Source organism: Canis aureus, chromosome 29, assembly GCF_053574225.1.
Source record: "Canis aureus isolate CA01 chromosome 29, VMU_Caureus_v.1.0, whole genome shotgun sequence".
Lineage (NCBI taxonomy): Eukaryota > Metazoa > Chordata > Mammalia > Carnivora > Canidae > Canis > Canis aureus.
The window spans coordinates 11,635,904-11,655,063 of NC_135639.1; the positions used below are offsets into that span (position 1 = coordinate 11,635,904).

At 58.2% G+C, this 19,160-nt stretch overlaps 1 protein-coding gene across 5 annotated transcripts in view; it reads right to left on the bottom strand.

The window, feature by feature from the left end:
• Positions 1-1,760: 1,760 nt before the first annotated feature.
• GRK5 (G protein-coupled receptor kinase 5) overlaps positions 1,761-19,160 on the bottom strand; it is a 212,070-nt gene continuing 194,670 nt past the window's right edge. For 4 of the 5 annotated variants that reach the window (XM_077877441.1, XM_077877444.1, XM_077877443.1 and 1 more), the window contains 7 exons: positions 17,459-17,496; positions 15,665-15,754; positions 13,977-14,185; positions 9,576-9,713; positions 8,830-8,967; positions 8,173-8,367; positions 1,761-6,119 (listed from right to left, as the gene is read on the bottom strand). In XM_077877441.1, coding sequence (XP_077733567.1) covers positions 6,021-6,119; positions 8,173-8,367; positions 8,830-8,967; positions 9,576-9,713; positions 13,977-14,185; positions 15,665-15,754; positions 17,459-17,496 — 907 coding nt within the window. In that variant the 3' untranslated portion in view covers positions 1,761-6,020. The remainder of the gene's footprint in view (positions 6,120-8,172; positions 8,368-8,829; positions 8,968-9,575; positions 9,714-13,976; positions 14,186-15,664; positions 15,755-17,458; positions 17,497-19,160) is intronic. The other variant, XM_077877442.1, reaches the window with a different exon arrangement.

The following is a 19,160-nucleotide window of genomic DNA, read 5'->3' on the forward strand; positions in this document are numbered from 1 at the left end:
TCCTTGCTCCTGTTTTATATATATATATATATTTTTTTTTTTTTCCTTGCTCCTGTTTTAAAGAGCAAGGGCGGCCGACTAGACGCACTGTTTCCTGATTACAGGCAGGAGCCTCAACCACCTGAGCCTCTGCTGTCTGCAGAGCCACAGCTGCCGGTAGGCAGTTCCAGTGAGATTTCCAGGAGGTGAAAGCACTTTGTGAATCAGCCACCCTCAAATCTGAGGTTCCATCTGAATCACCGGGTGGGTCTGTTACCAGCTCCCACCCCAGAGCTTCCGATTCCATCCAGTGGAGGCTGAGAACACCGATCTCACAAGTCCCCGGGGTGGTGGCCGCTGCTGGTCCAGGGCCCGACTTTGAGAACAGCTGGTAGGAACTCCCCTCCAGGGCGGCGCAAACGTGTGTGTTAATAAGACACCTGTACCTGTGCCTGCAGTGCCGAAGGGGACAGCAATGCGAATGGAGGTCCTGGTTTGACCATAGACCCTGGCCTGATGTTAGGGTTTAGGTCTCTCTTCCCAAAGGGTAATCCTGGGAGCAGCAGCTTCTCCTGGGAGCCTGTTGGAAATGCAGACCCATGCTCAGATCCACTGAATCAGAATCCGTATCTTATCAGAATGCTCAGGTGGCTCTGTACTCCTCGAAGTGTGAGAAGTCCTGCCCTATGCCCTCTGGTTCATCAACCAGGGGTGGCCGACGTCCCCCTGAGATACAAGGTCCAGGAGGGCAGGGGCTTTGTCGGATGTGCTTCTGAGTGCTGTGGGTAGAGTAGGAGTTCACCAAACATCTGCTGCAGGACTGCATAGGGAGGAGAACTCACCCTCTGGCTGACTGGCTGGGCCTCTTTCCTGCTGCTTCTCCTGAGGCAGTGGGGCCAGGGCCCGACACCTGCTTAAGGCTGATGGCGAAGTGGTGCCAGGCGTCCTGGCCGGTTGCACTGGGAGTGTCTGGGTGTCTGCTCCTGAGGCTCTGACTTTCCCTCCTCTTCACCATCTCCAGGAAGAGCAATTAGATCCCAATACCTTATGGGGCACCTGGGTGGCTCAGGGTATGACTCTGGGGTCCTGGGATTGAGTCCCGAATTGGGCTCCCTGCAGGGAGCCTGCTTCTCCCTCTGCCTATGTCTCTGCCTCTCTCTGGGTCTCTCATGAATGAATAAATAAATAAAATCTTAAAAAAAAAAAAAAAGATCCCAATACCCTAGGACGCCCCTCCTAGAGGGAGGGTGGCCTGGAGCTCCTTTGTGCCCTGGGGATGCCCGCTTTGAAGCTTGCCTGGAAATGAATGAGTTGGAGACCATTTCGGTGCCCTCACGTACTAAATCCACAGCTTTCTGGGGTTAGAGGAAGGCAGGGGGCTGAGTGGGTGGAGGAGGTGAGGGAAGGGCACCCCCTGCTCCCCATGGGCCCGGGAAGGGGCCAGAATTTGGGCAGAGGCAGTAAATGGTGGGGTGGGCGGCTGCTGTGGGGCTGGACTTTTTCAGACCGTATGTCCCAGGAGGATGGTGACTTCTGTCTGCCGGGGCGGCTGGCTCAGCAGCAGAGGTCTCTGGAGAGATGCGAGAAGGTACCAGAGAGTCCCTTGTGATGGGACCCCCGGGGTCCGAGGCTCAGGGTGCGCCCTTTGCCCCCATGGACTCCCTTGTGGTCGGAGGGAGGTCTGTGTGGGCCACAGCTTTGGGCAGGGCTGACCCGTAAAGGGTTAGGTGTTGGCATCTTGGGGCGACAGCCACATGCAGGAAGAAAGAAATGCAACGCTATTTTCATTAAGGAATTTATTTCTCTTAAAAAAAAAACAACAACAGTGGTTCGATCTAGATACAGCAGCACAGTGACATATTAGATGGAACGTACAAGATTCAGAGCAGCAGAACAAAAGCCATTATGGTCAGGAATGACCTCCAAAATGGAACTAGTTTCATTCATCATCAATGTGAAAATTTCCCTGAAAAAAAAAATAGAAACCTTTGGATACTAGAAGGATTATTATTTTAACACTACCAACAGCCACTAAGCTCTTCTAATCGAGAACATTCGCTTTTGCTCTATTACAAAAATGACTTATTGATGGGCTGGAGAAAGACATCTACATTCTCCTTTTAGGAAGCATCTTTCTGTCCCCGGGGAGAGCTAACTTTTCAAATGTCTTAACCACTGTCCCCAGCAGGAGACCAGCCGGGAACCTGGCCGTCCTGGTGGGTTGTGGAAGCCGGCGGGGGACGAGGCTGCCCTGTCCTGGGCCCTTGTGACAGAAAGAAGCGAGCTCTCTGCTGGTGGTGGCTCCACTCCGTTGCCTCAGAATGCGCGGAGCTGTCCCACTCCTTTCCTTTCCAGGCCGAGGCTCTGAAGTTAGGAGGTCCTGCCCCAGAGTGGGGGGTGAGGAGACCAGGAGACCACGCAAGCGCCCTCGGAAGGTGCAGGTGCCCAGGCAGGTGCTCGGGCAGCCCGGGAGGAGGGCTGATGGCACCCAAGGGGCGCTTCCTCTCCACCTCGGGGTGCTGGGGGCTCCCGATGGCCCACGAGGCCGCCGTCCCCTTTGGCCAGCCCGGGGCATCAGATGCGAGGAGGTCGCGATGCTCCCTCTGTAGCGAGGTCTGGGTGGCGGCTCACGTGGGCCAGTCGGTGGGAAACCGATGCCCGGGGCCTTTCCGGGAAGGACAGGGCTGCGGAAGGGCAAGGAGGAGCTTGGGCGGCGGCAGGGCTCCGCGGCCAGGCGTGGGGAGCCGGGCTTCTCAGGGGTGGCCCTCCTCGCGGTCAGGGCCTGCTGGCCTCATCCCGGGGCGCCCTCATGCACAGGTGGCGTCCACGCGAGTCCCCAGGACTCGCCATCTGTGTAGCTGGAGCGTGGAGCGTGCCTAGGACCCGGGGACCCTGATCTCCGCCGCCCGCCCTCCAGGACCGAGGGTTTGCTAAGAGCAGCGCGCCCAGGAGCAGGCCCTCCTGGGGCCCGGCCACATGCAGCGAGGCTTAGCCGCCGTGCAAGCGCGCAGCCCGAACCTCGGGGCTTAACAGGTGCCCTCCTGGCCTGGGAAGAGGGGAGGACGAGCCGGTGGGACGGGACGGCACTCCCTGTGAAGGCCCGGCTCGGGTGTTGGTGGTATTAGGGTGATGTCACGGAAGCCCCCCGCCCCCACCAAAGGGGCTCGATAAACCCTTGTGGGTCTTGTGGGTCGTGGTGCTGAGGGCGGAGATCACCCCCGTCCCGCTGGGGACAGCTGCTTGTCTCCTGAAAAGCGGGAGCAGAGGTTTCTGCAGGGCCCTGCGTCTCACCTCAAAGGCACAAGGATGTCCGGTGAGAGAAATGTCACGCTTGGAGAAAGAGAGGCCCTTCTGTGAAGGGCTCAAATGTCATTAAAAAAAAAAAAAAAAAAAAAAAGATTTAAATCCATTCACTGCCCAGATTCGCCTTATCCCAGACAGGTGGTTGGGGAAGACGGTGAGACGGTGGTGTGGGTTTTTTTGTTTTTTTTTTTTTTTTCCTAATTAAAAAATATCTTTTAAAAATGCAGCTCTAGAAAACAAGTTGGAGGAGAAACTGTGATGACTCGGGGGCTGGGGGTGGAAGGGAGGGCTGATTTGTTTTAAATAACCACTTCCCTTTCCTTGTAGGAAACAAGGGGCCAAGGAACGGGAGGTTCAGAAAGGTCGAGGGGCTGTGGCGGGGACACGGGCTGTAATACAGAGGAAGGCTCTGGAAGACGTCGGGTCCCACAGAGGCCTGTGCGTTCGCATCGTTCGAGCTCCCAGGATGCAGAGACGCGCGGAGCAGACGGACTGATGCTTTCATTCTCGCGCCTCGAGGACTCTGTGCTGCAAATGGCCAGCGTGGGGCTCAGAGGCTTTCAAAGAGGTGGCTCCCCGACGCCAGTCATTCGGAAGTGGGGAGCTGCTGTGAATTGGGCAAAAGGAAGGAGGGAGGGTGGGAGCCTGGGAGCCTGGGCTGGTGGCCGTCCCGGGAAGATGACTGTCCTTTCCATTAAGAAAGGAGGGTCAGCGAGAGCCTGAGGATCCTAAAATATGAGTCAAGGAGCTTTCTGCATCCTGGGCCAAAACCGAGTATGGCTGTTTGTATTTATCCTGTGTGTGGCCCAGGAAAGGCAACGTGAAGCAGCCTCCGAGGTGGGAGCTGGTCTTGCAGGAAATAATACTGCACGTTGGAGGGATCCAAAGGGAGCCCAGGGTTGCTTTGCCCTCTTGTTTGTCACATGATCCAAAGCGATCGCCCCTGAAGGCGGCCCCTCTCCGGCTGGGGCTCCGGGACCCACAGGGCCGGGCGGAGGGAAGAGTGCGGACCCTGAGCTCCCCTCCCTCAAAGCTCAGCCCCAAGCTGCCTGGGTCACAGGAAGAGATCATCTGGGGAGAGTCGCACCCGAAGCCCCACTACGTTAAGTAAGGCAGCAGTGCCCTTACTGGAGGGTGTGTCAGAATGTTCTGGAGAGCTTCTTTAAGATGCAGATTCCTGGGCCTCCTCCCAGAGGTTTGGGGTGGTGCCCAGGTATCTGCATGTTGACAGGAGATGCCAGCGCAGGTGATGCAGGACCCACACCAGGAGGAACCCTGGCAACTGCCAGGTGGCTGACACCGGGTCTTAAGGAGGCTGACTCGGTCTCCGGGGACGAGCCAGGCAGGGGAGCAGAGGGGAGGCAAGGGTGGATTTGCTCCTTGTCACCTCGTGGAGGCAGCAGGAGGAGGCCAGTGGCTCCCTGGTGCTGGACGGCCACGCTCAAAGGCCTGGCAGCTGCCTTCAGAAAACCCTGGTCTGGTAAAGCCACCAAGTCCTCCTGGGGGCTACTTGTGCCTGATGTTGAGATGCCCCATTAGAGCTCGCCTTTGTCCCGCCTCTCCCAAGGAGTGACCGTGAGTTTGTCTTGAGCTTCCGTGGTATCCTGGCCCTCTCCTCCAGCATCGCATTACTTGGGGAGCCAACGCCATCCACGCCACCCGGGCCAAGGAATCTGTGGGGCCTTGTGAAGCTCTTGAGACCCCGTGACCCTGTAAAAACCTAAGGAGCCTCCCTGGAGTCCTTGGGCAAACCTCCCTCTCCCCTCTATGGACTCATTCAGTAGGACTCTACTGACCCCACACTCTGATGCTTCCTTTGGGCCACAGGATTCGGGATAGCTGGGGTTCCATGACTATTCCTTATCATCGCTATGCCTCCCTTAAAAAATAGAGTAAAATGAAACTCCCCAAATGCAAGCCTCTTGAAAACATACTGGCTTTAGCAGCCAGAGCCTGCTTAGAAAGAAAGAGGCCCAGCTCTGTGTACCAGCCACCTTCCAGAAGGAAGAGGAGGCCAAGGGCAAAGCAACACTGGCACCGTGTGCCTCTGAAGGACAAGTGCACATTGGCCCCGGGTGACTCCAGAGACCCCACAGACGATGCTGCAAGTGTGTCTGTAAGTCAGATGGTTACAAGCCAACAGCATGGTGACATCAACGTGAGGGAAAGGTTACAGAGATGGATACAACCAATCCTTTAAAGGTGAAATGTGAATCATTTTCTACATTTAATAAAAACAGTTTCTCATTTGAGGCTCTGGAAGTCTTGAGTCACATTTTTTTTTTTTTTTTTGGTAACACCCCCCCTCCCCCACCCACTCTAAAATGTCTGAAAACACATGGCTTGACAGCGGCTGCGCAGAAAATATACACCCTCAAAGTCTGACTTTCATTTAAATACAAATATACAAAATGTAAACTGAGACAATAGAGAAATTTACAAAACTTTTCCTTAAAAATAATAAAGACAAAATTCAGTTCTAGGTATGACGCTATTAAAGTACGTGCAAGTTGTCGTATCCAACTGGATTTCTATTGCAATGTTCCACGTCGGCTTGAGGGCCACCTCTGGAGACAGACCTGAGTGGAAATCTCTTTGAGAAACCTGGAGGCTCTGCGTCGAGGGGGCGGACGGCCTCCTTCCCCGGCTCCTCTGGAGGGCTCCCCTGTCCACAAGTTCTGCCTCGACGGACAAGGGGCTGGGCTGGTCCCACTGTGGACTTAAGGCCAGAGCTCCAACTAGCTGCTCCCGGTGGAGTTTGAACTGACATGGTTTGAATTTATGTGGTGGTTAAAACTGGTCTTGGGATTGGGTGAACTCTTGGAATTGTTTTGATGCTGGAGGAGAGAGCGAGAGCGAGAGAGAGAAAGTGAGTTAATCCTGGTGGACTCGTAGGGGCCTCTGAATCAGAAAACAGGGCCTGGGTCGGGGCTGCTGGCCAGGTGCTCTTGCTTTCTGCTGCCCGTGCTCTCTCCCCCTGCAAACCCAGGGCCAGAGGCCAGCTCTTGGGGCAGGGGGAGAGCTGGGAATTAAGAGGACACCAAGGCAGAGAGGGAGGGGTGGCCCCTCCTAGAATATCTGTAGGATCAGTAGCTGTAGGCCCGGGTTGGAGTCTGAAAGCTGTCACTTAGCTGAGGGACCTTGGGCAAGTCATTAAGTCTCTTGGTTGCCTCGTGTGCAGTGTGGCTAAGAGCGGCTTCTGTGTCGGGCCGGTGGAGCATGAGGCGAGGCTGTGCGCAGAGACGCCTCGGGCAAGCGCCTGAGCCGGGAACCACGAGCCGCTTGTCGTTGGTGCTCTTGGCACCCTCCTGGCATCCCCTGGGCGCAGGCCCTGCACGTTGCAGGGAGGAGGAGGAGGAGAGGCCCAGGGCATCTGCCGGGGGTGCTGGGTGCTCTGCTGAGGGCCACCGACCTCTACCTCACTCCGTCCTCTCGCGGGCTCTGGGCCCTGACCTTTCCGGAGGGCCCACAGAGGCGGGAAGTGGCAGGGCCACATTCAGACCCCGGGTCTGTGAGACCCCAGGTCTCCCCAGCAAGTGCTTCTCCCTGGACCTAAGGACATGCTAGGGACTCAGTGGTGAGGGCTTAGGTCCTTCCTTTGGGGAACTTCAATTTTAGTTGGTGGAAGCATTTAAAAATTCTATTTTTATAGTATATGAACAGAAATATTTGGGGATAGGATGCACGAAGCTTTCAGATAAAACCCCAAACTTGTCCTCAGTCTGCATTTTCTCTCCACGTGCATGATCTGTGCCTCCTGTCACTATCCCCAGATCCCCCCTGTGGGCTCACCAGCCGTGTGGCCCTAGGCAAGTTCCCTGAATCCCCCCCTCAGCCTCAGTTTCTCTATCTGGAAGTGGGGTCATGGTAGCACATCTGAGGCTCACGCTGCACTAGGACGCCCCAAAAGGAGGGATTCCGGTTTGGCTTGCTGCTGCATCTCAAATCCTGGGAAAACAGCCTTGCACCTAGTAGGCACTTGATACATCCTGGCTGAACAGCCAAATGGTTGAATTAAGGCTTCTGTGGAGAGTAAGTAAGAGAGGCCCTCAAAAAGCACTCAACAGCTGCCCCATCCTGTTATGGGGTGGGGGTGGGGGAGCTGGGATGCCCTGCCTCTTCTCCTTCATCCTCCTGGGGAGACGGGAGTGTAAAGAACAGGAGCCTCAGGGCCGTGGGATGGACACATGGGCCAGGCCAGGAGGGGGTGCGGTTCTGGCCTCCTGGGGCAAGGGGAGGAAGTGAGGGCCTCAGGGGTCCCTCACCGGCCCATGGGGACACTTCTTCCACTTGGCCCACACTGAACCCTCAATCCAGGGACAGGCTCTGAGGAAGACTGCCTTTTCCTAAGGGGCAGAGTCTCCTCTGCTGCCAGCCGGAGGGCGCGGCATCCAACTCTGGAGGCCCCACCCCAGGAGCCCTGAGGCTCCCCGGGATCACCTCCCCGCAGCTGTCCTGCCTACTTTCTCTAACGTGCAGTTGGTACCCACAGGACTTGAGGCCCTACAATGGCCACACGGGGCAGTGAGTTCTCTGTCAGGGAGATGTCGGCCCCAGAGGACACTGGGCAAGGTCTGCAGACATTCCGATTGGTACAGCGGGGGCGGGGTAGGATGGGGCGCTGCTGGCACCTGGTGGGTAGAGGCCACGGAGGCTGCTAAGGGCACTCCAGGGCACGAGGCGGCCCCCGGGACGGAGAACTCACCCAGAACGTCCACGGTGCCGGGGCTGAGAAGCCCTGATGAAAGGCGAGCTCTGGGCCGGCCCCTGCGGGTCCCCCAACCCGGCGGGTCTCAGGGGCTCGGGCAGGCTGCGGCCTCCCACCCTAACCCCCGTCTCCCACACCCCACATGCAGGGAGGAGGCCGCAGCTCCGGCCTCGGGGAAGTACCTGGGCCTGGGGCATCCCGGGGCCGACGCCGGGACAGCCGGGCACGGAGGGGGCGTCCCTCACCTGACGCTTGAAGATTCTCTGGAGCAGCCCTTTCTTTGGCGGTTCTGGAGGGTGACTTCTGTTCAGGTCCGGTGAGAGGGTACCGTTAGGTCCAAACACGTTCAGCTCCTTAAAGCACTCGGTTTCTATCATCTGGAGGAGGAGCCCCAGGGTGGCGTGAGGGGCTGCGTTAGTCGTCTTGGCTGGACAGGAGTCCCAGCGGCCACCACCCTGCCCTGAGCCTGCTCCCCATAGGTCCTCCCCCCGCCCCGCATCCCTCAGGGGCCCCTGCGGCCCAGACCGCTCCCCGCCTGCCCCTACCTCTCCCCTGCTGGCCTCCCCGAGCTGCCTCCACTGAGGGAGCAGAAGCCGTCCTCCGGGGTGTGCTCATCGTCCAGACCCAGCCCTCATCTCCCCCTTCGCCCCACCCAAGCCCAGGTCACCCCACATGCTCTGCACCCTTCCTCTTTGTCAGGGCCCCTCCTGTATCCCCCCCAGCTCCAACCACTTGTGCTTCCAGCCTCCCCTCTCCCGGCCGGACTTCCCGAGACAGTCCCCTAGACCACCGTGTCTGTCCCTTGTCCCCCAGGTTCGGACGGCCACCACCCTGCTCACCTCGCTCTGCCAGGGGATGGGCACGGAGCCCGTGGAGAACTTGGAATAGAAGTCATCGTCCGTGTGGTCCAGGTTGACGCCTTTCACGGTGGAGAACTGCTCGATGTCCAGCACGTCCTTGCAGTACACGGCGCGGGGCTGCGGCCAGAGCGCTCGGTCACTCGGGTTCTGATGGGGGCGGGGGGCGCCTTTCCGGGGACCCTGCCGCTCCCTCTCACAGCTCTGCCGAGGGGCTCCTTCCCACCATCACCCTCTGCCGGCCGCCGCTCGCCCCGCTCTCCAGGCTGGGGCCGCGGTGCGGTGACACAACACGCCCTCTCGGACCTCACGTCCCTCGGCACCTCCGGGGAGCCCCGCTCCCTCGAAGCCCACAGGGCCAGGATGGTGGAAGCCCACCCTCCAGAGAGAAGGAATGCGGGGGGCCCCGGAGGACCGCCCGGCCCTTCTCACGCTACAGGGCACCCCGGCTCTGCTGCCCCACAGGTCTGGCTGGGCTCCCAGCTGGGGTGCTTAGGAACTCTGGGGAAACCGCACATCCCAATAGGCCTCGGTCTCCCCACCTGCAAAGTGGGGGCCGTAGAAGCACCTGCACCCACGAGCTGGTGTGAGTGCCCGCCACGGTGCCGGGCACCAGAACCGCGCTGTGGCTGTCCGAGCGCTAACACCCCTGTTCTCGCCCACCCACGGGCCCCAGCATGGACGTGAGCAGGTGCACAGGCTCAGCCTGGGCTCAGGGAGCGACTCACGTCTGGAATGAAGGGAGGGTCCAACATCCCGGCTTCTAAGCGCTTGAAATTCATGTTCCTGAAGAAGGGGTGTCTCTTGACCTCCGCAGCCCCCTCCTCCCGGCAGCCCAGTCTCTGCTTTGCATCTTTGGTGAGCAGCTGTGACAAGAGAGCCCCGAGAGGTCATGCCTGATGGGCCTTTCCTCCCGGCTGAAGGCTCGGGGGGGCTCAGGGGCTTCGGGCACCTGTGCTCATCTCCTTTCCCAAGTATGCCCCTGAGGACACGTCCCTCCTCCAGCCTCTGTGAGCCCGTGCCACCCCCAGGCACCCAACGGACACTGCCCAGCCCGCTCAGGCCTTGCTGCAGTGTGGTCCCGCACTCGAGGCGCGCCTAGAGGCCTGGAGTGGGCAGGAGGGCAGGAGTCCCGTCTGTCCTCCCCGAGGGGGTCTGCCCCAGGACCTGCTACTCCTGGTGCCACTAATGTTTGCCGCATTGCTTTACCTCTCCCACTACAGGCGAGCTACAAAGGGCAAGGACCGTCTCTGTGGGCCTCACTCATTCCTTTACTCTGCTCCCAAGTACCCTGTAGACATGTGCCTGGTTGGGGCTGAGAGGGAGGAGGGGCACCGAGCACCTGGCCTCAGCAAGATCATGTTCAGAGGACCCATCAAGGCAATACAAGTACGACACCGCAGTGGCAGGGGAACACAAACTGGCTGCCGGCTGGCTGTCCGGGAGGCTTCCCAGGGAAAGGGCAATTGCAACAGGCTTTCCAGAAGTGGGGAGGTGGCACTGTGCCAGGAAAAACAGGTGGTAGAGACCTGCAGGGAGGGCTTGGGGAACACCTGTCTCTGAGTCAGGGTGAAGGATGAGGGTGCAGGGGACGGGATGAAAGGGGCTTGCTGGGGAGAGTGCTGGAGGGTCTTGAGGCCAGGTTAGGAGGACTCTGATCTGGAGGTAGTGAGGAGCCACAGATGGTCAAGGTAGAGGAGTGTCTTCATCAGAATCAAGAGGTGGGAACGTTCATAGGAGAGGAGGCTGCAGTAGCAGACAGCCAGGCCAGATGCCTAAAGGTGTGAGTGAGGCAGGGAAGTGAGCAGGAGGGCAGGGGGGAGGGGAGACGGGGCTGGGAGGGGGCGGGGAGGGGCAGGCTGGGATGCTGGAGGCCCACCAGCTGACCACCCAGCGCCAGCCCCTCCGCCACTATCCAGGTGTCCCGGCCTGTGCTTCCCTCCCCCCGGCGCCACTGAGCACTGCACCTGGCATGCTGCTGGACTCACTGCTTTGAGATTAAAATCAGGGTGGATGGCCTGCACCCCAGAGGGAGTCCCGTCCCTCTTCCCCCAATACCTGGCCCCCTCTGTGTGCTTTCCTTCCGCACGCATTTGCTGCTAGCTGTGTGGGCTGGGGTTGCAGTGCACAGCCAGTGGGCAGGCGGGCCTCCTGGGCCTCACAGTCTGGAGGGGGAGGCTTCCAGGAACCATTCCCCGGTCCCCCCATTTCCCTTCAAACAGAGGAATCAAAGGCAGCACCGGGACAAGCACCAGGTCACAGCCTAGAAAGGACTGAGCCATGAGAATCGCTGTCAACCTGCGGCCCAGGCAGGTTTTGCCCAGTGACCTGGTGGCTCCGGGCCTCAGCTTCTCTTCTCTAGGGGTTCTGTGTTTCCATAAAGGCTCCAGGAATCGGCTCTGCTGGGCCAGGTGCTTCCCTGTTCTGAGAAATCAGAACTCCTTGGGTAGAGGCTGGACCCTCCCAGCTGTAGACCCCAGGGCCTGCAGGGGCCGGCCACACGAAGACAGGGACAAGGACCGTGAAGGCCAAGTGGGCTGGGTGGACCCTGCCAGGCTACCCATCAGCTCCTGCGGGGGCCCAGGGCTGAAAATCCAGGTTTTTATGTGAAATCTCTCCAACTTTAAATCTTAGCAATGAACTCGCCATTCACCTCTTTCTAAAACACTGTGCAGGATGAACACCCACTGACACGCTGCCTGTTTGCAACCCTGACATTGGGTGTCCACCGGGAGAAGCAAGAGAGAGAGGTGGCAGTGAGCTGGGCGAGTGGGGCAGGCAGGGTGGGCTTCCTGGAGGAGGAGAAGGGATGGGCTGGAGGGCTGCTGAGGCTGAGGTGGCTGAAGGGCCAGAGGGAGGGCCTGAGGGGGGAGCAGTGCTGGGTCTAAGGACTGGACCAGGGGCGCCAGGGCAGTGAGACACATGAATTTCTGGACCCCAGGGCAGTGGAGAGAGTCTTGTGGCTGCCAAGATGGAACGGGGGAAGCAGCTGGCGGCTGGGGACCAGCTTCCTTGCTGTTTGTGGAGCGGCCTTCTTAGACAGGCAGGGCTGGGGCTGCCAGAGTCTAGAAACAGCCTGATGTGCCCAAGCCTTCATGGTTTCCTTGGAGTCAGGCCCTGCTGTGTCCCCAGCTGGCACCTCTTGGAGGGGACAGGGCAAGCCTGGCTGCTGGACCAGACCGGATGGGGTGAGGGGTGGCCAGGAAGCCCCAAGACTAGAATCCTAAGACCTCATGGTCATGTCTGAGAGGGTGAAGCAAGGCCAAAAGGCAAAGGTTCTTCCAGCAGAGAAAGATGAGGGGACACTGGTTTGACACTTGACACCATGGGCCAAGGTTGGCCCAGGGCCCCAGGCTCAGCCGCCACCTTTCCCTGGGTGGCCAGCAGGGGGCAGCAGAGGGCCGGCAGTGCCCCTGGTCCCGGAGCCCCAAAGCCGCACCAAAGACAGGGGCAAGGGAGGGCAGGGAGGCGCCCTCTCCGTCCTCTCAGCACGTCCCATGTCCTGCCCCGGCTGCTCTGCTTCTCTGAGCCCCCGCACCTGACTCGGGACCTCCGGTGATGCTCTGACCACGGCTGGTCATCTCCCTCTTCTATCCCTGCCGGGCTCGGTCCCGCCGGAGAGACGCCTTGCCTCCACAACCACGTATTATGGGCAACCCCCCAACCCTAGTTTTCAAACATCCTTAGAACCCCAAATTTCCACCCACCTGGCTTCTGCCTTGCTCATCCTGTCCCCCTCCCCGCTGGCTGCTGTGACACCTGGATTCCTGGGAGGCCCGGGCATGCAGGCGAGTGCCGGCTGCAGGCCAGGCCACAGGCCGAGTGGCCTGGGTGTGTCTGCGTGTGAACACGCCATCCCTCCTTGAGCACCTCCCACACATGTGGAAGGCAGATCTATGGTTCCTCTTTTTTGGAAGTGGTCAAATGGAAGCTCTTGCCCCAAATCCTTCTTCCCATGGCTCTGTGACATCGGACTGAAGCTGGTAAGAGGAAGGGGTCAAGCAGCGGGTAGACGGCTCCCGGAGAGGGGCCTCCTCAGGGCGAGGAACTGTGTCACCTGGTTCCCGGGCCTCTAACAGTGCAGCCTGGGCTGTTCTGGAAGCGGAAGCGTGGCTACTTTAATCAGCTCCTGGGGCCAGCTCTTCGTGGTTTATGTACATGAGTCAGGGGTGGCAGGGACGGCAGCCTCACCCCTGCTCATCTGCGGCTCCAGGCGCAGCAGTGCCCCAGGGAGAGGAAGTCTGTGGCTCATGGGTACCCGGAGCTCAGGCCCTCTTGACCCCACATGGCCACACTGGAGGGCAGTTGCGGGGGGTTTGGGGGTGCAGCACCACTGTGCCTGGCATTGGAGGGAGGACAGCCCAAGTGGATACAGCAGAACTTGGGAGCCTGAGAGCCAGCAGACACTGGGATGCGTTCTCCCCACCCCCGCCCCGACAAAGCCTCTGGCCAGGAGCGGCCACCTGAGTGGAGGGGAAGGACAGCGGGCCAGGGGTGGATGCACTCCCAGCTTCGCTTTGGATGGCTCCTGTCACTACTTCCTCCATCCAGCTTCCCCGCCCAGCCTGTCTAGGCGTCACTCCCCACCTGCGCCCTCCCCGTGGACGGCCAAATCCCACTATCCATACACTGCTGTTGGGCAGGACCTGGGCTAGTGCGGCCAGCGTTCATGTAGTGGAAGGAAAACTCGGTTGTAACCCACTCAAAGGCTGAAAAACATCACCAGCCCACCACCTGCCCGGCACCTGCCCGCCTTAGCCTGTGCCTGGGGATCCAGAGTTTGAGGCTGCAGGGGGCCAAGGTCAAGGGCAGGGGATGCCCCTGGATCCCTTGGGGAATCAGCTGGAATCACCTCCTTTCTCCGCTGCGCCGACCCAACAAGATGGATGGAGGGTATCTCAGCAGTTTCCCTCAGCCCCTCCCCTGGTCATGGAGACCCCACCCTGCTAAGCACCCCAGGCCACAATGAGGGGTGCTCACTCCTCTGGCTTGGGAGCTTCACTCCTCCTGCCCCAACATGCCTTGTCCCTGTTCCCTTCAGCCTGTTTGCTCTCCTCGGCTGGGGGCAGGAAGGGAGACGCCACTAGACCCAGCCCAAGGGGGGAGCGTCTGGCTCACCAGGAGCTCACCATTTTGCAGATGGACTTGGCCTCCTCAGAGAACTTCTGGGAGTAGGTCTCCTCTGTCTCCAGGACCCGGCGGTCCACTTCTTCCCGCTTCACCTTCTCTTTGCGGCCCCGGAATGGTGACTGCCCCTCGATCATCTCATAGATGAGGCAGCCCAGACCCCAGTAGTCAGGGCTCAGGCCGTATCTCTGGTTGTTCAGGACCTCCGGAGCTGAGAGCAGAGAAGCGGAGCAAGGAGAGGTGAGAGGCAGCTGGTGGCGGGAGAGAGCTGGGGCACACGGGGCCAGGGCTGTGACTCACACCCATGGAGCCTCAGGGCATCTGCACCCAGCAGTCATGGTGTTGCTCACAGAAGGCTTCAGGGCAAGGACATGCTTCCTCTGCCATAAACACCGTCTCCTCCAGGGCACCTGCCCTGACTGCTCTCCTCTGTGCTCCTAAAGGGCTCTGACTGTGGCTTCAGAAGCCTGACCACAGTGGATGGCAATGGCCTCTTCCCTTGCTGTCTCCCCCACTAGAATCTGAGCTGCTTTACTCACTGCTGTGTCCCTACTATGTGACACCTGACACATAGTAGGCGCTACACACACATTTGTTTCCAGGAATGAAAGTGTGTCCACCCAAAGTAAAGATGATTTTAAGTTTACCTAATATTGAAACAGCCTCTCACTATGGCTTCCCTACTACTTTGATAAAACGAATCATAGATTAACCAAAAAGTGCAAAAAGATAAGTTTCACATCATCAGGCAGGTCACAAACATCCAGACGCAAATGCATCCACACAGGTGCCAGTATGCATATAACAGAGGCCCTGCAGGTGCGTGCAACACTCCGCACAAGAGGAGACACAGGTGTCCACCAAGATGTGCAGATACATCAATTGACTGTTCTATCATCTGTCCGTCCATCCATCCACCCATCCACCCATCCATCAGCATTGGCACGAGTATACACACAGCTACATACATGTAGATACACACCCCACAGGTTCCCAAATGACACGCAATCTGAAAAGGACCTTCTAGCGGCAGAGACAACATACAGAATCCTATGTGAGTGCCATTGGCATGAGCCTGGCAGAGGACAACATCCCCAGCTCTCAGTGCTTCCTGGAGCCCCCTACCTCCTGGGGCGAGAGGACATGTGTGTGAGGTGCCACGTACAGGGAAGCCCAGGGGATGTGCTTCATTGGAAGGGGCATTCCAGAGGACCAGATGTAGCTCTGGGTCTCTTCCCTGCAGCCCCCAGGGTGACAGTCTTGAAGCAGGCGTGCACAGTGAGGAGCTGGGGGCAGCACACGGAGCCTAAGGCTGGTCTCTGCTTAGCAGCGAGCTTGGTGACACAGCAGGTCGTGCGCTCCTTTCTGGACCTTTCCTAGTGACCGCTTTCCTGAACGGCTGCCTGCCAACTCACCAGCCCCCTACCTTCAGATCAGCCTCCCCCGAGCAGCACTGTGCACCAAGCACTGACCACTGATGCTGACAGTGGCTTGGCTTTGAGGCGCAGGTGGGGCTGGGGTGGGGGGGTTCAGAGAGCTGTTAGGCAGGCTGAACCCTGGGCCCTGACATTCACCCCGACCCTGGCTAAAACCTCCCACTGCCTGCTGTGGCTCTACTGCTGGTCGTAGTTGCACAAAGAGGCCAGCGGTGCCAGAGGTGGGCTCAGGGAGGGGCCACACCCACACTCACCCATGTAGCCGACCGTGCCCACCCGGCCGCGGATCAGGTCTCCCTCGGGGATCTTCACGGCCAGACCCAGGTCTGAGATCCGAATGTGGCCTGAGTGGGGAGAGCAGAGTCAGTGGGTCCCTGGGATGGTCGTGTGGACGAGTGGCCCACCCTGGGCAGGGCCACAGACCTGCCGTGTGCCCCTGGGCAAGGCACACAGACTCTCGGCGTTTTTACGTGTCCACGAAGAGGGGCATCCCAGTCAGCCACCTCAGGGCGACTGCAGACCCTTGAGGAAGTCCAGGTGTCAGGGGAAGTGGGTCAATCATTACGTTTCAGGGAGAAAACATGAAGATAGGAAAGGATGCCTGCATTTGGCTGGACGATGGCCTACTCATAAAATGCCCTAATGGGCTTTTTGGAAGGCTGAGATCACCAAGTTTAAAACGCCTTGGCCTGATTCTGGGATTGCTTCATGGGAAAAATGTGAGATTCTCCTGAAATATTACAATTTGCTTAAGGGGAAAAATTATAAAGCAATTTGGGAAGCAACTCCCTGTCCTCCCTTGTTGATCTCCGGAGGTCCTTTATGTTCTCCCTTTGGAGAAACAGTGAAGTTGTCCGGGCCTTGGGGAGACAGAGAGCTGGAACTGAGTCCAGGACTGACCCCAAAGCCTGAGATGACACAGTACTGAGCGCCCAGTCTCGTTGCCTTGCCGGGCGGCTCACTCAGGCAGGGTCACGGCCACAACTGCCCCCCTTCCTTGCCCCACAGCCTGGACCCTGGTGTGGATTCCCTGGCTCAGCAGCCCCTGACAAAACTGAGGAGACGAGAACACACGAGCTCCAGCCATCGGGAAGACCAGGCATGAGCACAGTTCTAAGACCAGCAGGAAACAAGGATGCCGGGGGGCACTGGGCTCATCCAAGAGGGGGGGCAGGCCTGGGGCTCTCTGCCCATTCCTCCACACGGTGACATCCCACTCAAACCTCCCTCCAGGTCACCTAATGACCTGGCTCCCCTTCTCCCTCCCCTCTGCCTGGGGCTGCCTGGTGTCTGAGGCAGTCTGGGGGGACCTCTGGTTTCTGGTCTCAGCTCCCCACTGATACTGCTGGGTGACCTTGGCAGATTGGCTCCTCTGAGCCTCAATCCTGTCATCTGTCAAATGGGCACAGGGATGCTGGCCCTGGCCCCTCTGCGGAGAAGGGAAGATCTAATCAGATAACGGGGTGTGAAAACCATTTCCCAGGTGTGTGAGGCCAAACAGTTCTGAGGGATTACGTAGCTGCTCATAACCTACATGTGTGTACACGTGCGTGCGCACACACACACACACACACAGAGGAAAAGAGCGATGGTAATGCACAAAAACCGCGGAGCACACCTAGAGCTGGCTGTAGCTGGTGAAGTAGTTTCCCTTCAAGCTGCCCTGTTGGAGCCTCACTACCGCCCCCACCCACCCTCTGAAATGGGCAGAGCAAGGTCCCCTATTTCCATTTCATAAGCAAGGAAGATAGGGTGCAGGGACATTGTGTAATAGTTACTTGCCCAGGATTTCTGAAATTCCCAACTTCTCACAGTTGGTGCTCTCTCTCTGTCTCTCTCTTTTGGCCAAGCTACGCTACTTCTTCACCAAGTACCCAGAACTGGGGAGAGGGGATGGGTGTTGATCCTCCTCGCCCGCTGTCCTCCCACAGCCCCGTGGCTGGGCCTCCAACAGGCTCTGCTGGGAGGCCTGTTGCTCCCTCTGGGTTGTGAGGCTCATCTTGGCTACAGGGCAGGAAAGGGATCTCCCAAGCCGCTCCCCAACTTACCATAATCGTCTAGCAGGATATTTTCGGGTTTCAAATCTCTGAAAAGGAAAGATGGCAAGTGAGTGTGGGCATTCTGAGCATCAGGGCATGGCATCTGGGCAGTCCTCTTTCGGTGTTTCCTTCTAACCTCCTGGCTCAGGCTGTCTGGTCTCTCTCTGGATCCAGACAATCTTGGACTAATTTTCCTCCTCCCAGTATTTAAAACAAATGCCGCTGTTGCCAGGCACCTTCCTGACCCTGGAGAGGACTGGGAAGGGGTCAGGCAAAGGCCAGCCCCGGCTCCCGTCCTCATGCTGCTGGCACCAGGAGGGGAGACGACTTCTGGTAGGTGTGGCGAGAGACCCCTCCAGGCCTGGGAACACCTGGAGGCCACAGGATGCCCTGAGATGCCCTGAAGGCAGAGTGGGGCCTGGGAATTGGAGAAGTTACTGAGAACACAGCTCCAGCTGTAGAACTGGGGCAGAGAATTGTCGAGGAGGGACCCCTATTGGGAAGGGAACCCCTGGAGCCTGGCACATCCCCCACTCCAACAGTTACAAGCCTGGGAGAAAGCACAGCAGCGAGGCACAGCTGCAGGTGTGCCCCTACCCTTCTGTCCCTCCTGTCCCTTCTCTTTGATGACACCATTGCTGTTCATAAGAACACGCTCCCCACCGCCACCCCCACTGCCGGAGAGAGGCAGTGGAAATGTCTGGCTTTACTAGTAGCAGGTTCTCTCTGGGGTAAAAGAACAGCCAATAGGATAGCGGGTGCAGCTCAGTTAGGCCATTAGCATCTGGATCGAGGATCCCATTCTCAACCAACTGGCTTTGCTTATTTAACTGATGGCAGCTGTCCTCACGGGAAATGGTGACTGTGTTCAACTCCAGTGGGGCAGCCAGTGGGGCAGCCTCACAAGGTGATAATGGGTTTGTACATAGTTATTTATTACAAAACACTTTGCCACTCTTATTTAATTGGCATTCTGTTGATGTGTTAACAATTCCAAATAAGGGCAAGAGCCGGTACCTAGCAAGCCAGCAGCCACAGGGTTGGAAAGATAGCTGGCTGGCAGGCACGGGCCAGAACCCAAGCCCGCAGAGAGGCCGCGGTGGGCGGTGGAGGCCAGGGAGGCCCTGTGGTTCCCTTCTTCTCGAGAATAAGGGCTAGAACTTGGAGGGCCGCCTTTCTTTTTTGTTTTAAGTGAAAAGCAATCAAGTGGAGAGTTCTTTTTTTCAACCCTTAGGGAATTTTTTTTTCTCTTCTCACTTGAATGAAAACAGAACAAAGGCCTAAATGTGGAGATGGAGGGGGGACAAGCAGTCATCAAGACGGTTCCTTCTTGTTTTCAAAACCTTCTTGGACTCCCCAAGCTCATCTCTGCCAAGAGCTGTGTGGCGAAGGTCTTCATACTGGGGTGTGCACGCCCGCTGGGACTTCTTGTGTGCTGCGGGTTTCAAGAATATGCATTTCTAGGTCCTCCACACGAGAATGCTCTATTCTGGCGTTCTTTGGGGTCTCCCCTCCCACTTGCCCTTTCTCACTGGCACAGATTCCAAGTGACAGAAGGAGACCAGGCTCCTTCCCGCCTCTATGACTTCAGTGCCCTGCTCCAGAGTGTAAAATCCCCTGGGATCCCGCTCAGAAACGGGTTCTACTAATAATCATTACAACGGCAACTCAACATAAGTTATTTTAACATTTAAAGCCTGTGGTCAAAGGA